At 43.6% G+C, this 21,657-nt stretch overlaps 1 protein-coding gene across 2 annotated transcripts in view; it reads right to left on the bottom strand.

The window, feature by feature from the left end:
- PRKAA1 (protein kinase AMP-activated catalytic subunit alpha 1) overlaps positions 1 to 17,258 on the bottom strand; it is a 33,678-nt gene extending 16,420 nt beyond the window's left edge. For both annotated transcript variants that reach the window (XR_014012874.1, XM_081212959.1), the window contains exons 1-3: positions 17,112 to 17,258; positions 2,360 to 2,501; positions 421 to 514 (exon numbers count right to left, since the gene is read on the bottom strand). Coding sequence is in view for 1 of the 2 variants with exons in the window: in XM_081212959.1 (XP_081069085.1) it covers positions 421 to 514; positions 2,360 to 2,501; positions 17,112 to 17,214 (339 nt within the window). In the remaining variant the exon portion in view is untranslated. The remainder of the gene's footprint in view (positions 1 to 420; positions 515 to 2,359; positions 2,502 to 17,111) is intronic.
- Positions 17,259 to 21,657: the final 4,399 nt, after the last annotated feature.

The following is a 21,657-nucleotide window of genomic DNA, read 5'->3' as shown; positions in this document are numbered from 1 at the left end:
GGGGGGGGACACTACTGGTATTTTTTTACATGTATGTGTACATTTTATGCATCCTATCACCCACTACTGATCTACACAGTACCAGAGTTGATGCCATTTCTAAATAAGCCAGAGACTGGGTCCTAGAACTCAAGGTGGGCTGCTTTGCACAAAGACATGGCTCATAAAAGTGATTGTGGGAATGATGTAACATGGGGTTAGAGAACAGTCCAGTCACTTGCTCTGTTCCATGAACTGTGAAACTGCAATTTTCTAGAACAGAGAAAGTTCATATAAGCAGACTACTCCAATGTGAAGTATACTTTTCGCATACTTCGCTTTCAATATCTAGTCTGAACCAACGAACTCACAATTCTGTACAGCAGTCCACCCAAGGTTGAAAAATATAGGGAGGACTTTGGAAAAACTGGGTAGACTTACCCTTCCATTTTTACAGATGTAATCAAACAGTTCACCTCCTGAAACATATTCCATCACCATGAATATATCAGATGGGGTGCTGATAACTTGGTACCTGAGAAAGAAAATATATTATTTTACTCACTGTATACACTTACTTGAGCCATACAAAGTGAGCAGCTCTTCCAATTAAAGGGTGTGTACGGATGAGCAACCAAATAATACATGTGCTTATCTAGAAGTGAAGTTTCATCAGGTTCAATGGAGCTTACTTTCACATTCAGAGTGCGAAAGATTTGCCTCAGGCCTTTCCTTTACACATGCAGCTATCACAAGATTTTCTGAGTCAGTAAAAAATGCAGAGCACCTGGAGGGAATCCATGGTAGCTTTGATTGATGCCCCAGACTCCTGAAAGTCTTCAGGGACTGCTTTGGACTATCCTGGACCAAAGAAAATATGAAGTACTACTGTCTGGAGCTGGGGGAAACATTTCAACCACCAAGTCTATTTTACCACACATCACCCAAGAGGCAGTATGACTTGACTTGACTTGACTATGGCCAAAGCTTCCACAGCTAGGGACAGCATCAAAACAAGGAGAGGAGATTCTGAGAAAGCAGGTTCTTGATCAACTAGGTTATACCTTGGATGGACTGTGTGTTGTAAAAGGATGAGGCACATAGAAGCAATGCAAATATACCACTCCCGGTGTTTTGAACCATGGTTACAAGATTTTTAGGGGAACTCAGGATCATGCAACCCAGTATTTCTGAAGGAGCGTCTCCACCCCCATCGTTCTACCCGGACACTGAGGTCCAGCACCGAGGGCCTTCTGGCGGTTCCCTCACTGCGAGAAGCCAAGTTACAGGGAACCAGGCAGAGGGCCTTCTCGGTAGTGGCGCCTTCCCTGTGGAATGCCCTTCCCACCAGATGTCAAAGAGAACAACAACTACCAGGCTTTTAGAAGACATATGAAGGCAGCCCTGTTTCGGGAAGCTTTTAATGTTTGATGTATTATTTTAATATTCTTTTGGAAGCCGCCCAGAGTGGCTGGGGAAGCCCAGCCAGATGGGCGGGGTATAAATAATAAATTTATTATTATTATTATTATTATTATTATTATTATTATTATTATTATTAATCTCCCTGACCCTTGCCATACCTCACAGGACTCCCTCTGCCTTAATCGTGATGGTGCATTACATCAGCATTGAGTGCTACTGCTAAGGAAACCCCTTCTTAACATTGGAAGCTGTTTCAGATCTTGGTTGCAAACCCTGGTAAAGAGAGAACCCTGGATAAGGCTTGCGGAAGAAACTGGAATCAGAGGAAGGGAAAAGAGGAGAGTCTTATGGCCCCTGATCTTCTACGGTGTGATCTGCTGCTTGCTGGTTTTGCTTTTTAGATTGCACTTTGTCTTGTTTATTGGTTGCACTTTTGTCTTATTTTGTACTGTGTCATTTTTGCATAAGCCACCTTGTATACATTTGTAGAAAGGTGGGGGTATACATTTAATTAAAAATTGTGATATTGGCTCCTAAGATCTACTGCAGTTGCAACACAAGCAGGTAGTCAGAAGACGATACACACCATAATACGTAGACGTTTAACTGCTTGCCATGGGGCAACTGCATTACCTAGTACTAAAATACACCCCCCCCCCGCACACACATATTCAAGCCTTGTTTCCACTGACTTCCCCAAGGGAGTTATTTTCCATCCTTGTTATTGTGCGACTAAAAAAGCCTTCACTCGACGTTTTAGCCAAGTGCCTTCCGGCTCCCTGTGAGTTATAAATGGTTGCTTGCCATGACTGGTTTATAGCACAAAGAAGAAACAAGAATCACACCAGAAAACCTGCCAACATTCATTTTGCCCATTGAACGGGAGAGCTCCATTTTTCAAGGAACACCCAGCATCAGAGAGATTATTCTTGAACGGAAACATCCGTGAACTTACAGCTTGATTATGTGCGGATGCCGGAAAAGCTTCAGGTTCTGAATCTCTCTGCGGATTTTCCCCACCACATCAAGGCTGCGAATCTTCTGCCTGTTCAAGATCTTCACGGCCACTTTGTGCCCAGTCAGCTCGTGTTTGCCAACTGAAAGAAAGAAAGAAAGTTTAGCCAGGGTTGGCAAATATTTCTTCAAAAAACTCCAGGGATCAAGGGGCTCTCATAGACTACAGTGGTACCTCGGGTTAAGTACTTAATACGTTCCGGAGGTCCATTCTTAACCTGAAACTGTTCTTAACCTGAAGCACCACTTTAGCTAATGGGGCCTCCTGCTGCTGCCGTGTTGCCGGAGCACGATTTCTGTTCTCATCCTGAAGCAAAGTTCTTAACCTGAGGTACTATTTCTGGGTTAGCGGAGTCTGTAACCTGAAGCGTATGTAACCCGAGGTACCACTGTATTTCATTGATGCTGTATCAGGTGCCTTTACCCTAAAAGAGGTTGGGGGAGGGGGCTTCTTTCAGATGACTTCACCTGAACAAAGGCAAGCAACACTGGTTACTTCTGCAGGAATTATTCAGCAGGACACACCTTACTTCCTGATCATTCACACACAGTTCTGCTTATTTACTATATACTGCCTTCCAGACAAAAGAAGAAGAAAAATGACCCGGCAAGTGAGAATTGCTGCCAATCAATCAAGCAGAGAAGCTTTTGTAAACATCAAGAGGGTGGAGTGATAATGCAAAAACACAACAAAACCAAAAACCAAATAGAAGGCACCTGTGGGAAAAGATGGGATCATAAAACAAAAGACTTTTGTGGGACAGTAACTTGCACAGACTTGGCCGCAAGACTGTTTCGGAGGAGCAATTTTTAAAAGGGCAAGAGAATGTACCTTGCAAACAGGGTCACAAGACAGTCTATGGTTGAAACTAGCAACAGTTTTGTGTTGTTATGGGAGAGGTGCAGAGGGTCGTAAATTTCATTGCTGTGAAAGGAGGTGATTGGAGGCGGTATAGTTGCACAGTTGCCCCATTCAGGACAAGGGAAGTCTCCCACACCTGCCCGCCCCCTGTCCCCCCAAAAGAGTACTTCTGTCTTGTCAGGATTCAACTGCAATCGGTTAGCCGCCATCCATCCTCCAACTGCCTCCAGACACTCACACAGGACATTCACCGCCTTCACTGGTTCTGATTTGCAAGAGCGGTAGAGGAGGGTATCATCCGCATATTGATGGACACCCAACCCAAACCCCCTGATGATCTCTCCCAGCGGCTGCATATAGATGTTGAAAAGCATGGGGGACAGGACAGAACCCTGAGGCACCCCACAAGTGAGAGCCCAGGGGTCTGAACACTCATCCCCCACCACCACTTTGTGGGCACGGCAGAAGAGAATGGAGAGGAACCACTGTATAACAGTGCCCCCAGCTCCAATCAAAAGCACTGTCTGACTAACACAACAGTTAAGATGTCTGGAGGCAGTAACAAGTTGGGAAATGGAAAACGGTCCAGAAAAACCCAACACAGAAACATTTAAAAGAATTGTAAAATGTGAAGCTTAGTTAAAGGGAAGCAAAGGAGTAGATGCTAAAAAGGTCAAATCCATTCAAGAAACCTGGGAGTTATTTAATCCACAGTAGTTAAACGAAGCACATTACTAGCTGAACACTGGCCACTTCTCATGTAACTCTAAGCCAAACCATGGCTTTCCTTGCTTGTGCCAACGTGCAGGTTCTTGGAGCAAAGATCAGAGCACTCGAGCTCTCCCCTAAGTCCTGATCCTGCTGCGCTACCCAGTCCTAAACTATGGCTTGACATAAGCTAATGCCCAAACCAGGATTTGATGTTTGTCTTGCTGCAGACAAACCATGAGTGGCAAACCAGTAACAAACCTTGGTTAAACTGTATGGTTTCTCTGCAGCAAGCAAACCACAGGCCCGGGTTCAGATGTACCACAACCCCAAGCCATGGTTTAGCCCCGGGTAGTATAGCAGGACCAAGGGAAGACACAGCAATCAGGATCTTTGCTCTGGAAATCCATTGTTTGCTTGCTTGTGCTAAGGCATAGTTTGGTTTGTAGATAATGCTAAGCCAAAGTCTGTGCCAAATGAAAAACACAGTGTACCAAGGAGAAAGATACTGTGGTCTTAATGACTCAGAGAAAACCGTGCACTATTCAAAGGTATTAAAATCTATTATTGCTTTTTCCATTTAATGTTTGACCACTTATTTTGCTTAGACGGGAGTTATGTGAAACAAAAAAGCTTCCAGCACATTTTGAAACACTTAGATCATTAAGAGATGACACTGCCCCCCTTTTAGGATGGTAGTTCTGTTAATAATTTACCATCAATTAACACATCTTCACACAGGGAGGGAAGCCAAACAATCTAGATGTTTAACTATGTTATGTCCCGGAATATGTAGGCAAGGTTTCCCAGTGAGGTTTTAATGCCTGTTCCTGGTTTCAGCTTACCTTCAGTATATGTTTTGCTACAGAGTCAGCAGGTGTGCGCAGGGGGTCTCTAAGACACAGCCTCGTGCGGCAAACAAGTGCAATGGAGCATGAGAAGGAAACTGTGAAGCGTTCACATCACAACAACACTGGAGGGTTGTGGCCCAGTAATAAGAGCACATGATTTCCATGCAAAAGGGCTCTGTGTTCAATCCCTGGCATTTACTATGAAAAATACCTTAGTTAGTAGAGCCACTCCCCATCAGAGGGGTCCCCAGACTTTGGGGGCCTCAGGCACATTTGGAAATCTAAGATACTGTTGTGGGCATACAAAATACCCATTTCCCAAAAGCAATACTGGTGATGCTGTGAATCCACCACCCCACACCCCAAACAATGGCAAAACCTACACACTCCAAAACCAACAGAAGGCAACCCACCAACAAACAACTCAAAAATGCACCAAAAACCCAAACTTCAGTTTACTTATTTTTGAAGGGACAGGTGACCAAGAGGATGCCTGAAGGTGCTGTGATACCACAACTGAGATCTCAGGAGACTGCAATGCTGAGTTACAAGGAGAGTAGTAGATAGGTAGCCGTGTTGGTCTGCCTATCTCCCATTCCCACCACCCTTCTGAGTAACACCCCTCCCCACCTTCTCACTATATAGAAGGATCTGGCAACTTCTGTTTCAGTGTATCTGAAGAAGTGTGCATGCACACGAAAGCTCATACCAAGAACTAACTTAGTTGGTCTTTAAGGTGCTACTGGAAGGAATTTTTTTATTTTTACAAGGAGAGATTCATTCACATGTCGCAATAAGCCATAATTATATGTTGCAGAGGTAATGAACCATCTTACCGGAACTTTTTCTCTCCTCTGTGCTAACTGTGTTATGTGCAGACCAGGGATTACAGTTTGTTTTGCTCTAACGAACCACAATTGGTAAAGTCACCAGTGGCAAAAGATTTAGATGCAAAATGCAAAGCTAGGCATTGTGGATTGTTTCTTACTGGAGTGAATAGGAAGGAAGATTTGTTTGTGCACAGCAAACTAAGGTTTATGGCTTACCATGACATGCAAAAATGGTCTGAGGCAGGTTGATACATTCAGCGCCTATATAGAATATGCTTTCAGTGTGGAGAGTTAAGGTGAGGAAGCAGAGTCTTTTCAGCAAGTGGCGCCATTGCTGTGTTAAGTTCTTAAATAAATTCATCAAGCTAGCTCTGCTTTCCCTTTGAAAATCCTTTTTATTCCCAGAAACTTCTGAGAAATCTTATTACCCATGATTAATATAGTTTTTAGGGTTTTAGCACTTTGCCTGTAATGATTAACACCCAAAGTTGTGTTTTACTGCATACACACACACACACACACACACACACACACACGCCCTGGGAGTTCTGGGGAGCAAATGTAGCAGGGACATAAGTATGCAAGCATGAGAGAGAGAAAGAGAGAGACGCATTGATGCCTTTCAGATTAAAATTTCCTCTACATAAAACCCTGTATCATGTAGGAAAGCAAATGCTCCAAAGCTTACCCACATTTGGCAAACACTCAGGGAAAAAAACAGGTTCTACCTGAAGTACTGTGGTTTTCAAGGACACACAGAACAAGGTACTTGGATGCGCTTGTTTTCCATTGAATTCAATGTTTCAAACGGGGGATAGGGTTCCTGATGATTTCAATGGAAGATAAGGTTGTCCTAACTTTCGGTACCTATTCTACACGTTGGATGTCTCCCCAAAACATCCACTGTGCAGCATTCCCTCCCAACCCCAAGATATTGCTGGATTCTATTCAATCGTAAGACCTATTTGATAAATATTCTACTAGAAAAGAATAGGAAAATAAAGGCTACAATCAATTCTGAACAACCTGATGTAAGATTGCTATGTGCCTTCTCTGACTGACAGCAACCCTCCAGGATCTCAGTCAGAGATTTTTTTATATCAACACTTGCCTCTGCCACCCTTAGCATGGTATTCTCCAAATGTTTTGGATGAAAACTCCCAATTATCCCTGACTTTTGACCATGCTGGCTGGGGCTGATGGAGGCTATCATCAAAACATTGGGAGGCTGAGCAGCCCGATCCCTTTTTAGCCAAAGATGCTAGGGATTGAAGGTGAGACATTCTGCATGCACAGCATATGCTCCATGGTTGTACTATGGCCCCTCCCTAATAAAGAGTACGAACGCTAGCAAGTCAAACATAAAACCGATTCAATTTTCCCATTTGAGAACACATGCACGCATCCAAGTGTTTGGAATGGAGGGGTATACGGTGGTACCTCGGGTTACATACGCTTCAGGTTGCAGACTCTGCTAACCCAGAAATAGTGCTTCGGGTTAAGAACTTTGCTTCAGGATGAGAACAGAAATCGTGCTCCGGCGGCGTGGCAGCAGCAGGAGGCCCCATTAGCTAAAGTGGTGCTTCAGGTTAAGAACAGTTTCAGGTTAAGTACGGACCTCCGGAACGAATTAAGTACTTAACCCGAGGTACCACTGTATATTTTGTGTGCCTTTTTGCAATACAAAAACCCCCCAAAGCCTTGTAGGTTAATCAACACCTTATAATAGAGGCTCACATAAAATGTATACCACAATTAGAATTCAGTGCATATCACAATCAAGATTTAAAAACATTTGTCTAACTGAAATTTAGAGCTACAAAGCTCATATGCCCAATTTGCACATCACTGTATACTATGGACAGTAAACTCTGGTTTGCTGTGGACAATCATTTACTGTGAATGCCGATTTTTCCCTTTTGCTTCTCCCTTAAGCATGAACAGCAGCAAACCAACCACAAACTTTGATCTCTTGCTGGGCTCTCTAGTTTATTCGTAGGAGCTGTATGGCGCAGCCTAATTTACAGACAAGATCACTCTCTAGAGGACCTACTATCAAGTCCTGAGATAAGTCACTCATTTCCTCTGCAAACGCCCCTGATTAAAAAAAAAATCATTTGCACTTGGCCTCCCTATCCCAAGAGAGAAAATGTATGAGGAAGTTATGACGTGATCGCATGAAAAATATGCTACATGGATTATCTGCACTGGTAAATGAAGCTGCAACTGCCAGAGCATGGCCAAATATTTAGATAAACAGAGAATGCCTTAAAATCAATAAGCAGCTTTTTTCTCAAGGGTGACTGTGAAACGTTTGCAAGGGAATATCTTTTTCTATACAGAACTGCTAATACGCTTTGACAGATGGAAAATCAGAAGTCCTTTTTGTCTCTCTTTCTGTTTTCCCTTTTGCTTCTATTCTTTTTATATTCCTTCATCTCTCTCCCGCCCTTGTTTTTCTTGGTGTCCTCTACTCTGGGAGTTTTACAGTGGTGCCCCGCAAGACGAATGCCTCGCAAGACGGAAAACTCGCTAGATGAAAGAGTTTTCCGTTTTGGAGGTGCTTCGCAAAACGAATCTCCTATGGGCTTGCTTCGCAAGACGACAATGTCTTGCGAGTTCCTGCTGGTTTTTTCCCTCCCCCCCCTTTTGCTAAGCCGCTAAGCCGCTTATCAGCTGATCCGATCAGCAGATAAGCCACTAAAAGCCGCTAATCTGCTAATCCGTCAATGGGCTTGCTTCGCAAGACGAAAAAACCGCTAGACGAAGAGAATCACAGAATGGATTCTTTTCGTCTTGCGAGGCACCACTGTATTGGGATTATATGCACAGGAAGGTGATGGATGGTTGGTGAAGGACCCTTTATGAGGGGCAGAGAAGGGAAGATCTCCCAGGGTGGGCGATTGGGAGAAGAAAGGAAAGCTCACCCCTTTCTATGTGAGACAAGGGTTAAGATTGACCTTTAAAAGAGGACTCTGCATTTTATTTTCTCTTTATCTTTCTATTTAGGTTACTTTTTCTTGTACTGTATTATGAAAAAACCTTAATAAAATATTATTGGGAGGGGGAGAGAACTGCTAATAAGGAAGGGGAAAAAACACATCTCTTGGTGCCTAGTCACTCTTTGATCATTGGTATCTCCTCCCTCTTCACCTTCACAATTTCTTCTTACAGTTTCTCAAACAGAAAGCAATTTAGCTTTATTGTTCAGTTTCTGGAAAACCTGAAGAAAAGCCAGGCAGCCAAACTAAATTTGCTAAATTGCATGCTTTTAATACAAAGAGAGAGAACAAGAATCTCTGGTAAGCAGAAAGTGTTCAAAGGACCCGACGAAAAATTCATTGGCGACAGACAGTTGGCTGCTTCCACCTCTGGGACTGAATTGCAAAGTTCAAAGCAAGCTTGAAGAGTTCATAGCATTGCCTTGGTTTCTGTGGGAAAGGAAGAAAAGGCAAAGCAGACTTTCCTTCCTTATCCCATCAAGTTATTTCCCACACAAAGCAAGGACACAAAACACAGCTTTTCTCTAAAATCAGAACACAAGATACTCAGATGCAAAATTCTAACTATCAAAGTGAAGCAAGTTTAGTTAGCGTGCCTAATAAGTTCACAAAAAGTTACTAGTTTTTATTTTTACTAGCCTGCCTGGTCTCAAATGCCTGTGCTGGTCATTTGGTGTATACCGACGGGCTGCAATCCTAACTATGTCCACTCAGATGTCAGTCTCACTGAATTCACCGTGGCTTACTCCCAGGTAAATGGGATTCAGATTGCTGTCTAACAGATTTGGACAAGCAGGGAAGATTTTGAAGCCTGCTTATCAGGAAGGTGTTTTGCGTTTTTTTAGTAGCTCACCGTGGGCACCACCTATTTAAAAACATGAATCAAGTGGTTTAAAATGGCCTAAACCTGGATTAAGGTGGGTTGAACCAGAGAGTTGCAGATTCTGAGGACTGAATTATGACAGCCAGTTTTCAGAGGTACTGTGTCCAAGTTTAAGCATAGGAGGAAAGTTAGCATGATACTGTATTCACATTACTCCCAGCTCATCATACCATACATAAATCACAGTAACAAAGTCTGATTTGATACTGGGATGGCTCAGCTGGTACAGAAGACCCTTCATCTCACGGTTGTGGGTTTCTAGCCCCACATTGGGCAAAGGATTTTTGCATTGCAGGGGGTTGACTAGATGACCCTCGTGGTCCCTTCCAACTCTGCAATTCCACGATTCTATGATGCTCTGGAGAATATGTTTAGCCTGGCACATGGCCTGCACAACGAAGCCCAATTTCAACAAAAGTTTAAAAGCTGTGCGTAACAACTAGATGAGAAAACAGAAATCCTAGAACATGAGTATTGTTTCTCATAACAAAGCGTGGGCAGAATATGATTCAAGAACCACAAAACATAGCAGTACCGTTGTCCCGGGTCAAAATAGTAGCCTTGAGAAAACTAGGTCTTGCACTGTTATGAAACATAAAACATACAGCACAGCATGCTATAAACGATGATAGCAAGAGGCCTTTGGGAGGGGAAAAAATGGATTAGCCAGCCAGGATTTCTATGTGAGCTATGGTTCTTCAGCAACTCAAGCAGGTTATTATTATTTTTAAATTTTATCGATCACCTTACCAGTTATGCAACTGCCCAGGGCAGTGTAGGGACTATAAACACATACAATAAAACCAGTAACAACGATCATTATCATCAGGCTATCAGCTCACTCTAAAACTAGCAGCTAAAATGTCAATAATTTCAAAGGTCGGGCAAAACACATTGGCTTCTGTCATTTCCCTAAGGGCAAGGTAGAGTTCTCTAGGGAGGATGTTCCAATGAAACTGAGATACAACAGGAAAGGTAAGTATCATGTACCCTCCTGGAACAAGCCTCCCACCAAATGGAACAGAGACCATCACCTTCAGGTCTATAAACATTTATTTCCACAACATCTACAGTTCATCCGCTGCGAAAGCTGACATGCTGAGGGATTAGCAGGGCAATAAAATAATCAGATTATTTTCTTTTCTGCCCCAGTGGGTTCTAAGCTTATTTCACAATGTTTGGAAGTTTGGGATGAGGACAGACTCCACATTTCTACAAAAAGTTACACTCACATGTACACATGTGGGATTTGCCTCCAGGTAAATATGCACAGGTTCAGGCTGTGTGTGAAAGCACCAGCAGGAGATAGTATCTACCCACCAGGAAAACACTTTACAGAAGACAAATGGGATGTGCAACAAAATGTTGCCATACACAACATGCCGGTCCGGGATATTCCACTCTATTCCCCTTCCTCCCATTCCCCCCCCCACCCTGCCCCATATAATTAGTCAGTATCCATGTCCACTGAGCACATTCGAACCATACAGGGCCCCTTTCCCCAACCCAGACATGTACTTCTGCAAATCTCAGGACTCCCCAAACCTGATGACACTTCCCTCTTGGATGTGGACCATTATTCCGAGAACTGAAATCGCTTTTAGTACAGAGGGGACAGAGCAAAGATAGGCAGCTTCCATCCAAACTCTCAGGGGTCAAACAAGCCAACCCACACGCATATGATAAGGGTCTTGAGCAAAACTGGTACAACCAGAAGTAACTTCATAGGAACATAATGCAGACACCCTACTGAGAGATCATCAACAGGATTGCAAAGGAACAAAAGTCCCTCCCCAAAGCTCTGCTCACCAAGTAGATCTGCTGCTGTCCTTTGTCTTAACTGAGCATTGCTCCTTTTTCTGCGAGAGAGAAGGAGGAGAAAACCTTAAACCACACCTTGAATCAAATTTGGCAGGACTGCTGGGAGCCTCATAAAGTTATTTCAGGCACTTTATGGCCTGCAGACTTTAAGCTGGCCACCTCCAATATGGAGTACAGAACAGAAAATAATAGACTCAGGAGGAAGATGATCTTGTTTTTAAAACAGAAAGACTGTATTACCAGTTATGTTCTGAGGCTGCTAGAAACACAGGAAGTTGCCATAGCAAGTCAGATTATTTGTCCATCTAGCTCAGTGGTGTCCAAACCTTTTTCAAAGAGAGCCAAGATTTGATGATTAGGATTAAAGTTGTTGAGCTTTTTTTATGATTTTACCCCAAAGTTGGAAATAAAGTGCCGCAGGGGCTGGATTAAACCAACTGGTGGGCTGGATTAGGCCCCAAAAACGGACTTTGGACATGCCTGATTCAAGCTCACGCATAGGCAAACTCGGCCCTCCAGATGTATTGGGACTACAACTCCCATCATCCCTACCTAAGAGGACCAGTGGTGAGGGGTGATGGGAGTTGTAGTCCCAAAACATCTGGAGGGCTGAGTTTGCCTATGCTTGAGCTAGCTCAATACTGTCTATAGCGATCAGCATAGATTCTCCAGGGTTTCAGACTGGAGGCCTCTCCCAGCCCTACTTGGAGATGCTGGGTCCACGTTCTGCTACCTTCTGCATGCAAAGTAGATGTTCTGCCACTGAAATGTGGCCCTTCCTGCCGAACCACATAGCTCTTGAAGGTCTCCAGCTCCTACTAAACATGATCAGCACTCGAAATTAGCTAGCGCGTTTTGCAATGGAGGATTGTCAGAATGTGAGCACTTCCAGAAGTCTTGCTGCCATGTAGGGTGACTGAGACTCGATAATAAAATTGTCACAGCTGCCACTGAGGGCATGGGAGGAGAAAAGCCTTCCTGTCCAACTCCAAAGTAGGAACACTGCAGCACAGTGAAGTACCAATCCCCCTGCCACAGCGCAAGTCACTCTTGTAAAAAGAACAAAATGGCGACTAGACTTTCTGTTTTTGCGCCCGTAACCTAGGTTCCAGGAGCCATGTGGCGAATAATTTTCTATCCAAGTTTCTAAGGCTATAAGCAAATGTAGTGCTATATAACGGTCATGCAAGGCCCAACAGGACTAAAAACTCCCTGAACACCTCCCTGAAGGTGCTCAATGCTCCTAAAGATTTAGTTTGGGGCCAAAGAACTTAAGTAATTGCCAAGCTCTAATTAACATGGGCTGGGTTGACAGTGAAATTCTCATTCTAGGGAAGACCTGAATTAAAACGGTTGTGCAATGTGGAAGGAAATTATTTCCTTGTGATAACTGCTTTCTTCTTTGCAAGATGGAGGAAGACCTCACCCAGATGTAATTGGGCTGCAATTTCCTGTGAAGATACACAGGAAAAGAACAAAGCATCTGCCGCATGCTATCCAAATATTCACATGATGATTCTGATTCCATCAGCTGTTCAAGCCCCAAAATAAAAATGCTTGAAAGCCTGCTGGAAAAGACAGGGTAAAAAGTTCCACAAATACATACATGTATGCGTGACCTCAACACACACTTACATTTCGGAAAGGCCCCCTCAGTGATCCTTTACACAAGAGGACTAAAAACTTGCCCAGTTATTACCACACCAACATTCTCCCCTCTTATGTCAATTCAGCTCTGCTAGTATTAGTCAGAGAGGCTGGAACAGCATTCGAAATTGGCATTTTGATTCGTACATTTAGTGATTCATCCGACTGAAAATCCTGTCTCAGACAGCAGTAAGCAAAACAGCAGATGCTTAATATATTTCTTCGAATTGCCCACAGAGCAATTGCTGCAAGAGAGATAATTTCTCCACTGAGGTTTGCATTAACAGCTTATACCACCTTTAAAATAAATTTTAAAAGCTACAAGGTGGGCATGTTACAGACATTGTTCCAGCTCTGTTTGTTTTAAAACAGGTCTGCCAATTATTTGACTTATTAATGGTATCAAACTAATCCCACCTGCATATATCCGGAATACAAATGGATACCTGCTTTTAGTAACTTCATGAAAAGACTGAAAATAGGTTGCAAAACACTATTCGAAGTCTGCAACCCTATGCACACCTTCTTGGAAATAAGTGTCATCAAACTTCTCCAAATTTCTACATAAATGTACGTGGGAGGTTCAAGCTGCAAGGCCTTGTTGACTAGAGTAGCTAGAGCACATTGCAGTTACACAGCAAGTACTGAATTAGAAAGCTGGGTTAGGACATTGATTTTATTATGTTCATCTTCGATAATCACCTAATCCATCACAATTATTACTTTTAGCAATTGCCTTACAAGGTCCTCTAGAAAATCTCAATTCATTAGCTCCTAAACTTGGTTGATACACATTATACAGTCTTAATGTCTACTATTCTGTTAGCAAAGTATTCTACTCTAGTACACGGGTCCAAATTAGGCAATGCCATTTATTTGGCCAATGCATTCTGAACAAGTGACACAGAACTTTGTCAGACAGCCTAGAAAGCCAGTCAGCGCTCAGCGACAAAACACTACCAGTTCAAAGTTTACTGTCAAGTCCAAAAACCAAACATAATAAAGAGCAAACTACTGTTTTGAATATTTCTGTGCAATTTAGCAACAGTAAGAAGATCCATTAACAGCTTTTTAACGCTGCTTGCAAATACACGCAGAACCCTCTGCGGAGTAGGTCAATAAGTCATTTTAGCAAGCAGTTGGAAAAGGTATCTGTACCTTATCTTTTTCAAGACAGAACATTTGGACAAACAGTAAAGAGTATCTTCCTCTACATTGTCCCTGCAAATGAAGAGTGATCATCTGCTGTGTGGAAAGCTCTTCTTGTCAGATAGTAGGTGCCAACAGATCACAGCTACTTACTAATGCAAACAAAACTTTAATGTGCAATTGTGCAAGATTTATTCAGTTGCATCTGGCAAATAGTCTGCCACCAGTCCCTGAAGAAAATGGTTTGCCACAGTCACTTATGCTCTTGCAACCTCCTAGATCTATTCCTGTAGAGGTAGTGCTCTCTAGCCAAGGTGCAAACAGATACAAAATACTACCCTCCAATTGCTTGCCGGAATCATGCAAAGAAGGCACACTGCTCTTGTTAGCACATCACTTTTAAATATAGCTAACCTTATGGTTGCCATGCAACTGAGAGCTAAGCCACTGTTTGGCTTAGAAGTCTGAACCGATGCACATGGTTAGTCTCTGTCAAACAAACCATGACCCTGGGTTTGGATACATTAACCCAAGACATGGCTTAGTTCTTGATAGCACAGGAGCAATGGAGGAATGAAAAGGTAGCAATTTTTTTCCTATGTACACCAGCATGCATTAAGCCGTAGTTAAGCTTGACCGTGGTTTAAAGTGATGTATGAACTGGGTGTTTACCACTTTGGATCACCTACACTTTGACTGACTAATTCAAGATACTAGCTCCGATTACCTTCAGAGCATGAAATTAGCAGGGCCATTATATTTGAGGAAATGTTCCTCCCCCCCCCCCCATATGAGCTTCAGGAAGAGCACTGCTCCAGGTATCATCCTAACGGAAGGTTCAATAAGGGCCAGCCCAAGCCAACAATCAGTGCAGAAAGCTACCTTGAGAGTCAAAATTCAAGAGGTAACATGTTATGAAAAGCTATCAAGGGACAACAAAACATTCTCTGATTAGCCTTATAGGAGGAGAATCTCTCCATGTTTCCACTTGAAAACACCATTGAGGAGGAAAGCAAATCACTCCACCCACAATATGAAGAAAGAGGAAAGTGATGCAACAAAGTTAATTTTTATCAAAATAAAGTGATGCCTGGGTTAATCCATCAGCTTGATGCACAGCTAACCATGGTCTGGCTGTTGGGACCATTCCTTGGGATCACACTCTCACTCCTATGTTCTGGATCCTCACCCTCACTATGACTTCTAGCTCACTTGGCTGAAATGCAAAAGCAGGAACCGGGAAGCAAGGGAGGGAACTGAAGCATGCAAAGAAGGAGCAAAGGAGTCTGAAGGACAATCCCATGGGCCAAATCATTGTCTAATTGTTACAAGTGGGTGATGAGGCCGGACACTTTCTGGCAACACCATAATTTTAGATTATGTTCCCAAAGTGAGTCTGCCAGGCTACAAAACTATTAGGATTCTGAAGATGAACCAAATCCTTATTTATTTCAGCTAGTTTTAAATGTACAACTACCTACCCTGTCTTTATTACTTTAATGTGCATAATTATTTTATGATGCTGAGTTAATTGCTGTGATATCTGTATCTGTTTTGTTTATTCCTCCAAGTCATTTCTTTTGTGAAACCCCTGAGACTTGCATCTAAGTAAACATGATTAAGATAGGCTTGTAAGATCCAAGACCCCATTAGCAATATCTCCAATGGTGATTTTAGAGGGATTTTTTTTTTTTGGCAAGAAGTAACAGAGAAACAAATTCCACCCTTGCCAGCTTTTAGTAAGAACACCATGAACTTGAGATTCCATGTATACACATCAATCACCTCGGCTTTAGCACTCATAACTAGCCTGTTCTTTTTAGAAAGAATTTATAGACTGTTGATTACTGCTGTAAAGTTTTCCAGACAGAGCACAATTCTCTACCTGACCCTATTTACCAACACTCTTATTTTAACATATCACTTTCAGGACAGATCCCAGCAAAAGCTGCTTATGGGGAATGGGAGGAGAAAAAAATCAACATGCAGCCCTGGACTGGTTGAAACTGGTTAGGGCAAGAACAAGGAACTTAGCCCTGGCTGCAAGCAGCAGGAGGGATTGCAAGGTGACAGTAACAGAAAAGAAGTCCGATAACAAGGTGAGTTCACAAAACTACACATCAACTGCTCCACATCAACTAATTAGGAAAAAACACAAGCTGTCACTCCTGTGAGTCATCCAAGCCATAAATGAACATACCACTTCTTGGAAGTAAGTCATATCAGAGTCAGTTGGGCTTACTTCCGTCTATAAAGTGCAGTGGATTGCAACTGCAAGGCTGCCTGCAACCCAGAAACCCAAATGAATTCAATGGGACCTTGTGTCCTGAGCGAGTAAGTTTGTTAAGGATCAGGTTGTCAGGACACAAACCCTAAACTCTGGGAGCAGAGCCTCACTGAACTGACTGAGCTCTCACCTGAGTAAACATGCACAGGTTTGGGGCTGCCCTGCGGGGTTAAGCCTTGCAATCCTACACCCTCCCTTCCATAGAAGTGAACTTGCATCCGGATAGGCAACATAGACCATCTTGCATTAGCAGAGCCATAAGATATGGGTTGCTGGGAGGTTTTGCAGGCAGATTTTTTTTTGGGGGGGTGGGTCTTTTCACACCCAATCCTGATATTTAGCTGGAAGACCGAAAGGTGCAATCAACCTACCTTTTCCCCTACCTCCCGACCCCCCCAAAAACGAGAGTCCCGTTTTGCAAAACTGGGGGGGGGGAGCTACTACTGATGCAACCCCTCCCCAGGTTACTAAGCAACGCCCCCTCCCACCATCGCCTCTCCCACCCCCCAAAAAATTCTCCCCGTTAGAAAAAGGCGCCAGCAGCCTTTGGGGTGGAAAGGACACAGCCCCTTTCCCCCGCCACCCTGGCCCCAAATGATCCGGGAAGGGGGTCCACTCCGCTGCCGCCTCCGCCCTCCCTGCCCCGCGCTCACCCTTGACTTTGCCGAAGGTGCCCACGCCCAGCGTGTCCCCCAAGATGTAGTGCCCTATCTTCACCCGCCCGTGCTCATGTTTCTGTTTATCCGCCGCCGCCATCTTGCGCCGAGAGCCGAGCCTGCGCACAAGGGAGCGGGGGAGCGAGGCGGCCCGGTGCCCTCCCTCCTCGCCAATAGGAGAGAGGAGCTCAGGCGAGGCTGTGCGGGGTGCGAGGAGCCTCAACCACACAAGCGCCCGCCCGCCTCGAAAGCCCAGAAGCGAGACTCCGCGGCTTCTTCTTTTTACCCCGCTTTTACCTAGGGGCGGGAGGCGGGTGGGGAGACATAGGCAGGCAGGCAGGCCTCGGGGGGGGGGGAGATCATTATTCCAAATAATCCCAGAAGACCCTCCAAGTGTCCCCGTTTTCCAGGGACGTCCCCGATTTAGAGAAGGCGCCCCGGTTTCTGATAGGATCCCGGAACGTCCCGCTTTATGTCCCTATTTTCATTGCAGAAATGTTGGAGGGTATGGAGGTATCCGACCCCCAGACGACTGATGGCAATCAGTGTTTGTGTTTTTTTGTAATGTTTTATTATGTTTTTTATGTATGTTGGGAGATGCCCAGAGTGGCTGGGGCAACCCAGTAAGATTGGGGGGGGGAGGGATAAATAGTATAAATATCATTATGGAATGGAAAGTCCCTATTATCATCGGTGAAATGTTGGAGGGTATGTAATTTCCTGCTTGGGAAATTAGGAAACGACAGAAAGCCTTGCTTCTAGACCCTAGAGTGAGCCTGATTGAGTTCAAGGGGACTTGTTTCGGAGGTACAGTGGTACCTCGGGATGCGAACAGGATCCGTTCCAGAGCCCTGTTTGCATCCTGAACAGAACGTAAGACGCGACTACGCGTGTCACGTTTCGCCGCTTCCGCGCATGCACGTGACGTCATTTTGACCGTCTGCGCATGCGCAAGCGGCAAAACTTGGTCCCTTACTTCCGGGTCGCCGCAGAGCGCAACCCGAAAATACTTATCCTGAAGCGTATTTATCGCGAAGTATGACTGTAGATGCTGTTTAGATCACAAGCCTTTTAATTAAGCTCCACAATTCGGTTCCTGGGCTATGAACAGTCTTGAGTCCATGGCAGTGGGGAAAGGCATATCATTGCCTTCTGTCTTTTATGATCTAGTTGAGATCCCTGGACTAGATGACCCTTGAGATCCCTTCCAATTCTATGATATATATGTGTGTGCATATACAGTTTGCTTCAGCACATGCACAACTAAAAGACCGCAGTAAATCCACTCCTTCGCGCAGCACCTTGCCCTATGGGACTCGCTCCCACAGAATATAGTGATGGCAGGGCTTGCCCAAAGACATCTTGGCACCTGAGTCAAACCACAAGTGTCCCTCTCCCACCCTGTGCCAGGGAAGAAGTGGGGAGTGAAGATCTACATCAGGACTAATATCTGCATTCCTTGGAGGCTGAATCTGCTGCCCCAGTGAATCCTGCTGCCCAAGGCAGTTCTCTTACCTTCCCTCATGGGTGGGTTGACCGCCACCACCTTGCATGGCTTTCAAAGTGGATTAGGCAGATTCATGGTGAATAAGGCTGCCCACTGACTCCTAACCATTCTGGACGTGCTCTGCCCCCAGTCATCGAGTGAGGTGAGCCGGAGGCATGGTTGGTAGTGTCTGCTCCAATATTGTGGAATTCCCTCCCAAGAGATGTTAGACTGGATTCCTCCTTGTTATCCTTTTTAGACTGGTGATGCTGACCACTGGTTCAAACATATTCAAACATTTCCTGGCAGATAGGAAGATATTTACCTGTCTAATTTTTGCAGGCCACGTTAAGATTAAAATACATGGCAGTAATCGGTTTTTAAGAGTTACTAAATGTATTCCAGAATAGCTCAAACACAGACACACAGAGAAGAGATTCTCTCTTCAGAAATGAACCTGGCCAAGGGCCAGATCAAGGGAGGTGCAATAGGCGGAAGAAAGGCTGACTCACAGTTCTCCTCTTCAGTTATAAAAACACACCCACTATTTCACACAGAGAGAGGCTGGATTCCCTCCAAGGTTACTCAAAAATATGTTGCCCTGTATTAAAAGGTAGATGTTTTAAGTGTGCATGCATAGGATTGCAGCATTAATATGCCAAACCTGCATTAGCGCAGGTGAGTACTCAGCACTGCAACAAAACAAAGAGATAATATTCTCTGGAAAGAACAATCAAATGAGTACCTGCTATTGGGTCTGGCTTTGTTCGCATTATTGCAAATCACTGGCTACGATTCACCCATGTCTATAACGAAAATTGCAGCCACCTCATCAAATTCAACTCATGTAATCAGCAACACAAATGAAGTATTTTCTCTAGTTCTGGCAGCAGTGCTCCTTCGTAAAGGTGCAAGGGAGCCTTTGGAACTACAGCCTTGTGGTTTGTGGATACAGCTAGAATTTATTAAAATGTGGACATGACCACAGTTTCTGCGGTGTGGGACAAAATAACTGCTGCAGTGGTACATGGTGGGGAGGGCACATAGTGAATCACAAAATACTGGGAGTATCCCAAGAACAAGTGCACACACTTCCATTGACCTGCATGCAGGTGGTGGGAGATTGTCTGCAAAAATGGCTACTGGATGGGGACCTTCTGCATCTGATTTACAACTCCACTGAAAAAAAATGCATTTGCTGAACTGTGGTCTCTCCTCCCAATTAGGTATGCTCAAACCCATCTTTTACATGCCTAAGCATTAACTGGAGCATCAATCAGACCATTGGTTGATAGAGATCAGTACTGCGTGCACTGACTATGGCAGAATTTGATACCGGATGGCATACTTTACAGAGCAGATCTCACCAAGGCCCTACTTCACTGTGCCCACCAATGACCAGACACTGTCAGATCTTATACCAACAAATGATCTAGAAGGTAATCCATAATTACTGAGAAATATGCATTTTGCTACTTTTCTTAAGTGTTGCTTTTAAGCTCTGTAGTCCAGAGTTGTTGAATGTGCAAAGTCCCAGTTATGCTGAAATTTTTAAAGTTTTTTCTTGAAGCTATCAAAAATCTGGTTCTGTACATTATAGAGAATATAGCATTTCATGTTAGTGCTTAGTATTTACAGCAGTTAATACTCAGAGCAACCTGCCTTGTAAACCTAATTTTTTTGCCCAATGCTATGTTCTGCTATCTTGGGTTTGTGTGTGTTGGAGGCCAATGTGGAGACAGCAAAGAAGTCAATGCTCACGGCACTCTCAAAATTCCAAATTTGCCCATCTGGCCCAAAACTTTGGCCATGTAATACTATCATATATAGCACAATCCTTACTTTATTGGACCTTTCCCCTTACAATGGACAACTTTGGCAGTATATTAAATGCAAATACAGTAGGTGATATCCAATGTTAGTCATACTTGTCGTAGAATCTCTGACACTCAAGTATTTCAATTTCAAAGGGTCTACGCCGCTATGTCAAGGATACCCAACACTGAACATCTCATAATATGCCTTATTTTAATTCACTATATACTGGTAACTCGGCAGTATAATAAAGGGCACATGCCCTCTGACAAATTCGACATTTGAATTGTAATAAATACTTGTACAGGCTAAAATGTATGATGGTTTAGGTCAAGACTACAAAGGCAGCTCCACCTCTATTAAACCAAAATGAAGCTGTTCCTAGTATCGTTTTACTAGTGAACTTGCAGAGGAATGTTTCAATAAATTTCAGATGTGAAAGCCCCCACTTGATGTGCCAATTTCAAACCTCGGGCAAGACCTCGGTGGATATAATCCCATTATTTGGAAGTCCTAAGTAAAATGAAACCTGACATGGCTATGTTGAAGGTAAGCCCAAAATGCTGAGATGTTTGTCAAATCAAGTCTTTCCCCTTTGCAACAATAAAGCAATGCTTGTTGCAAAGACCAACAAAGCAAAGTGATAAAACAAGCGCTCAAGGAAACAAGAACCGTAGTAAATATTTAGCATCGGGAAAAGGTGCATTTTTTTCTATGCAGTTTGAGTTTTTGTTTACCATTGCTAACCACATTAAAGTACAGTTGTGATCTTCTTTATGCAGTATTGCACTTCAGAACATTCCTGGAACAATTTCATTTTGGTGCAGCACTGGGACTGCTTTGGAGCAGGTGGAGAATTACACCAAGCACTTTAAGGATTACAGCCTAAATTACCATCTTCTATATGTGAATATACAAAGCTAGTTGTGGACACTCCAATAAAACATATTCTTTATGTTATAAATTTCTGGAGCAAGTTTTCTCATGGCACATCTTCAACATATCCAACTGTACCATACCACCAAAATGAAGCTTCACACAACCAGTACTAAGGTTTTGGGTGTGTGTTGTTGTTTTTTTTTGGGGGGTTGTATATTTGAACATGAGATTTTATATATTTATCTCATCAAATTTCAGATTACTTTCCATCAGGAACTATCTGAACAACCAAGCTTGAACAAAGGTCTCAATGTGGAAGAGGAGAGACTGAGGAACATGTAAAGATGACAAGCGTTCTTAGCA

Source organism: Podarcis bocagei (genome assembly GCF_964188305.1).
Source record: "Podarcis bocagei genome assembly, chromosome: 11".
Taxonomy (NCBI): Eukaryota; Metazoa; Chordata; class Lepidosauria; order Squamata; family Lacertidae; genus Podarcis; species Podarcis bocagei.
This window is presented reverse-complemented; position numbering and strand designations above follow the sequence as displayed.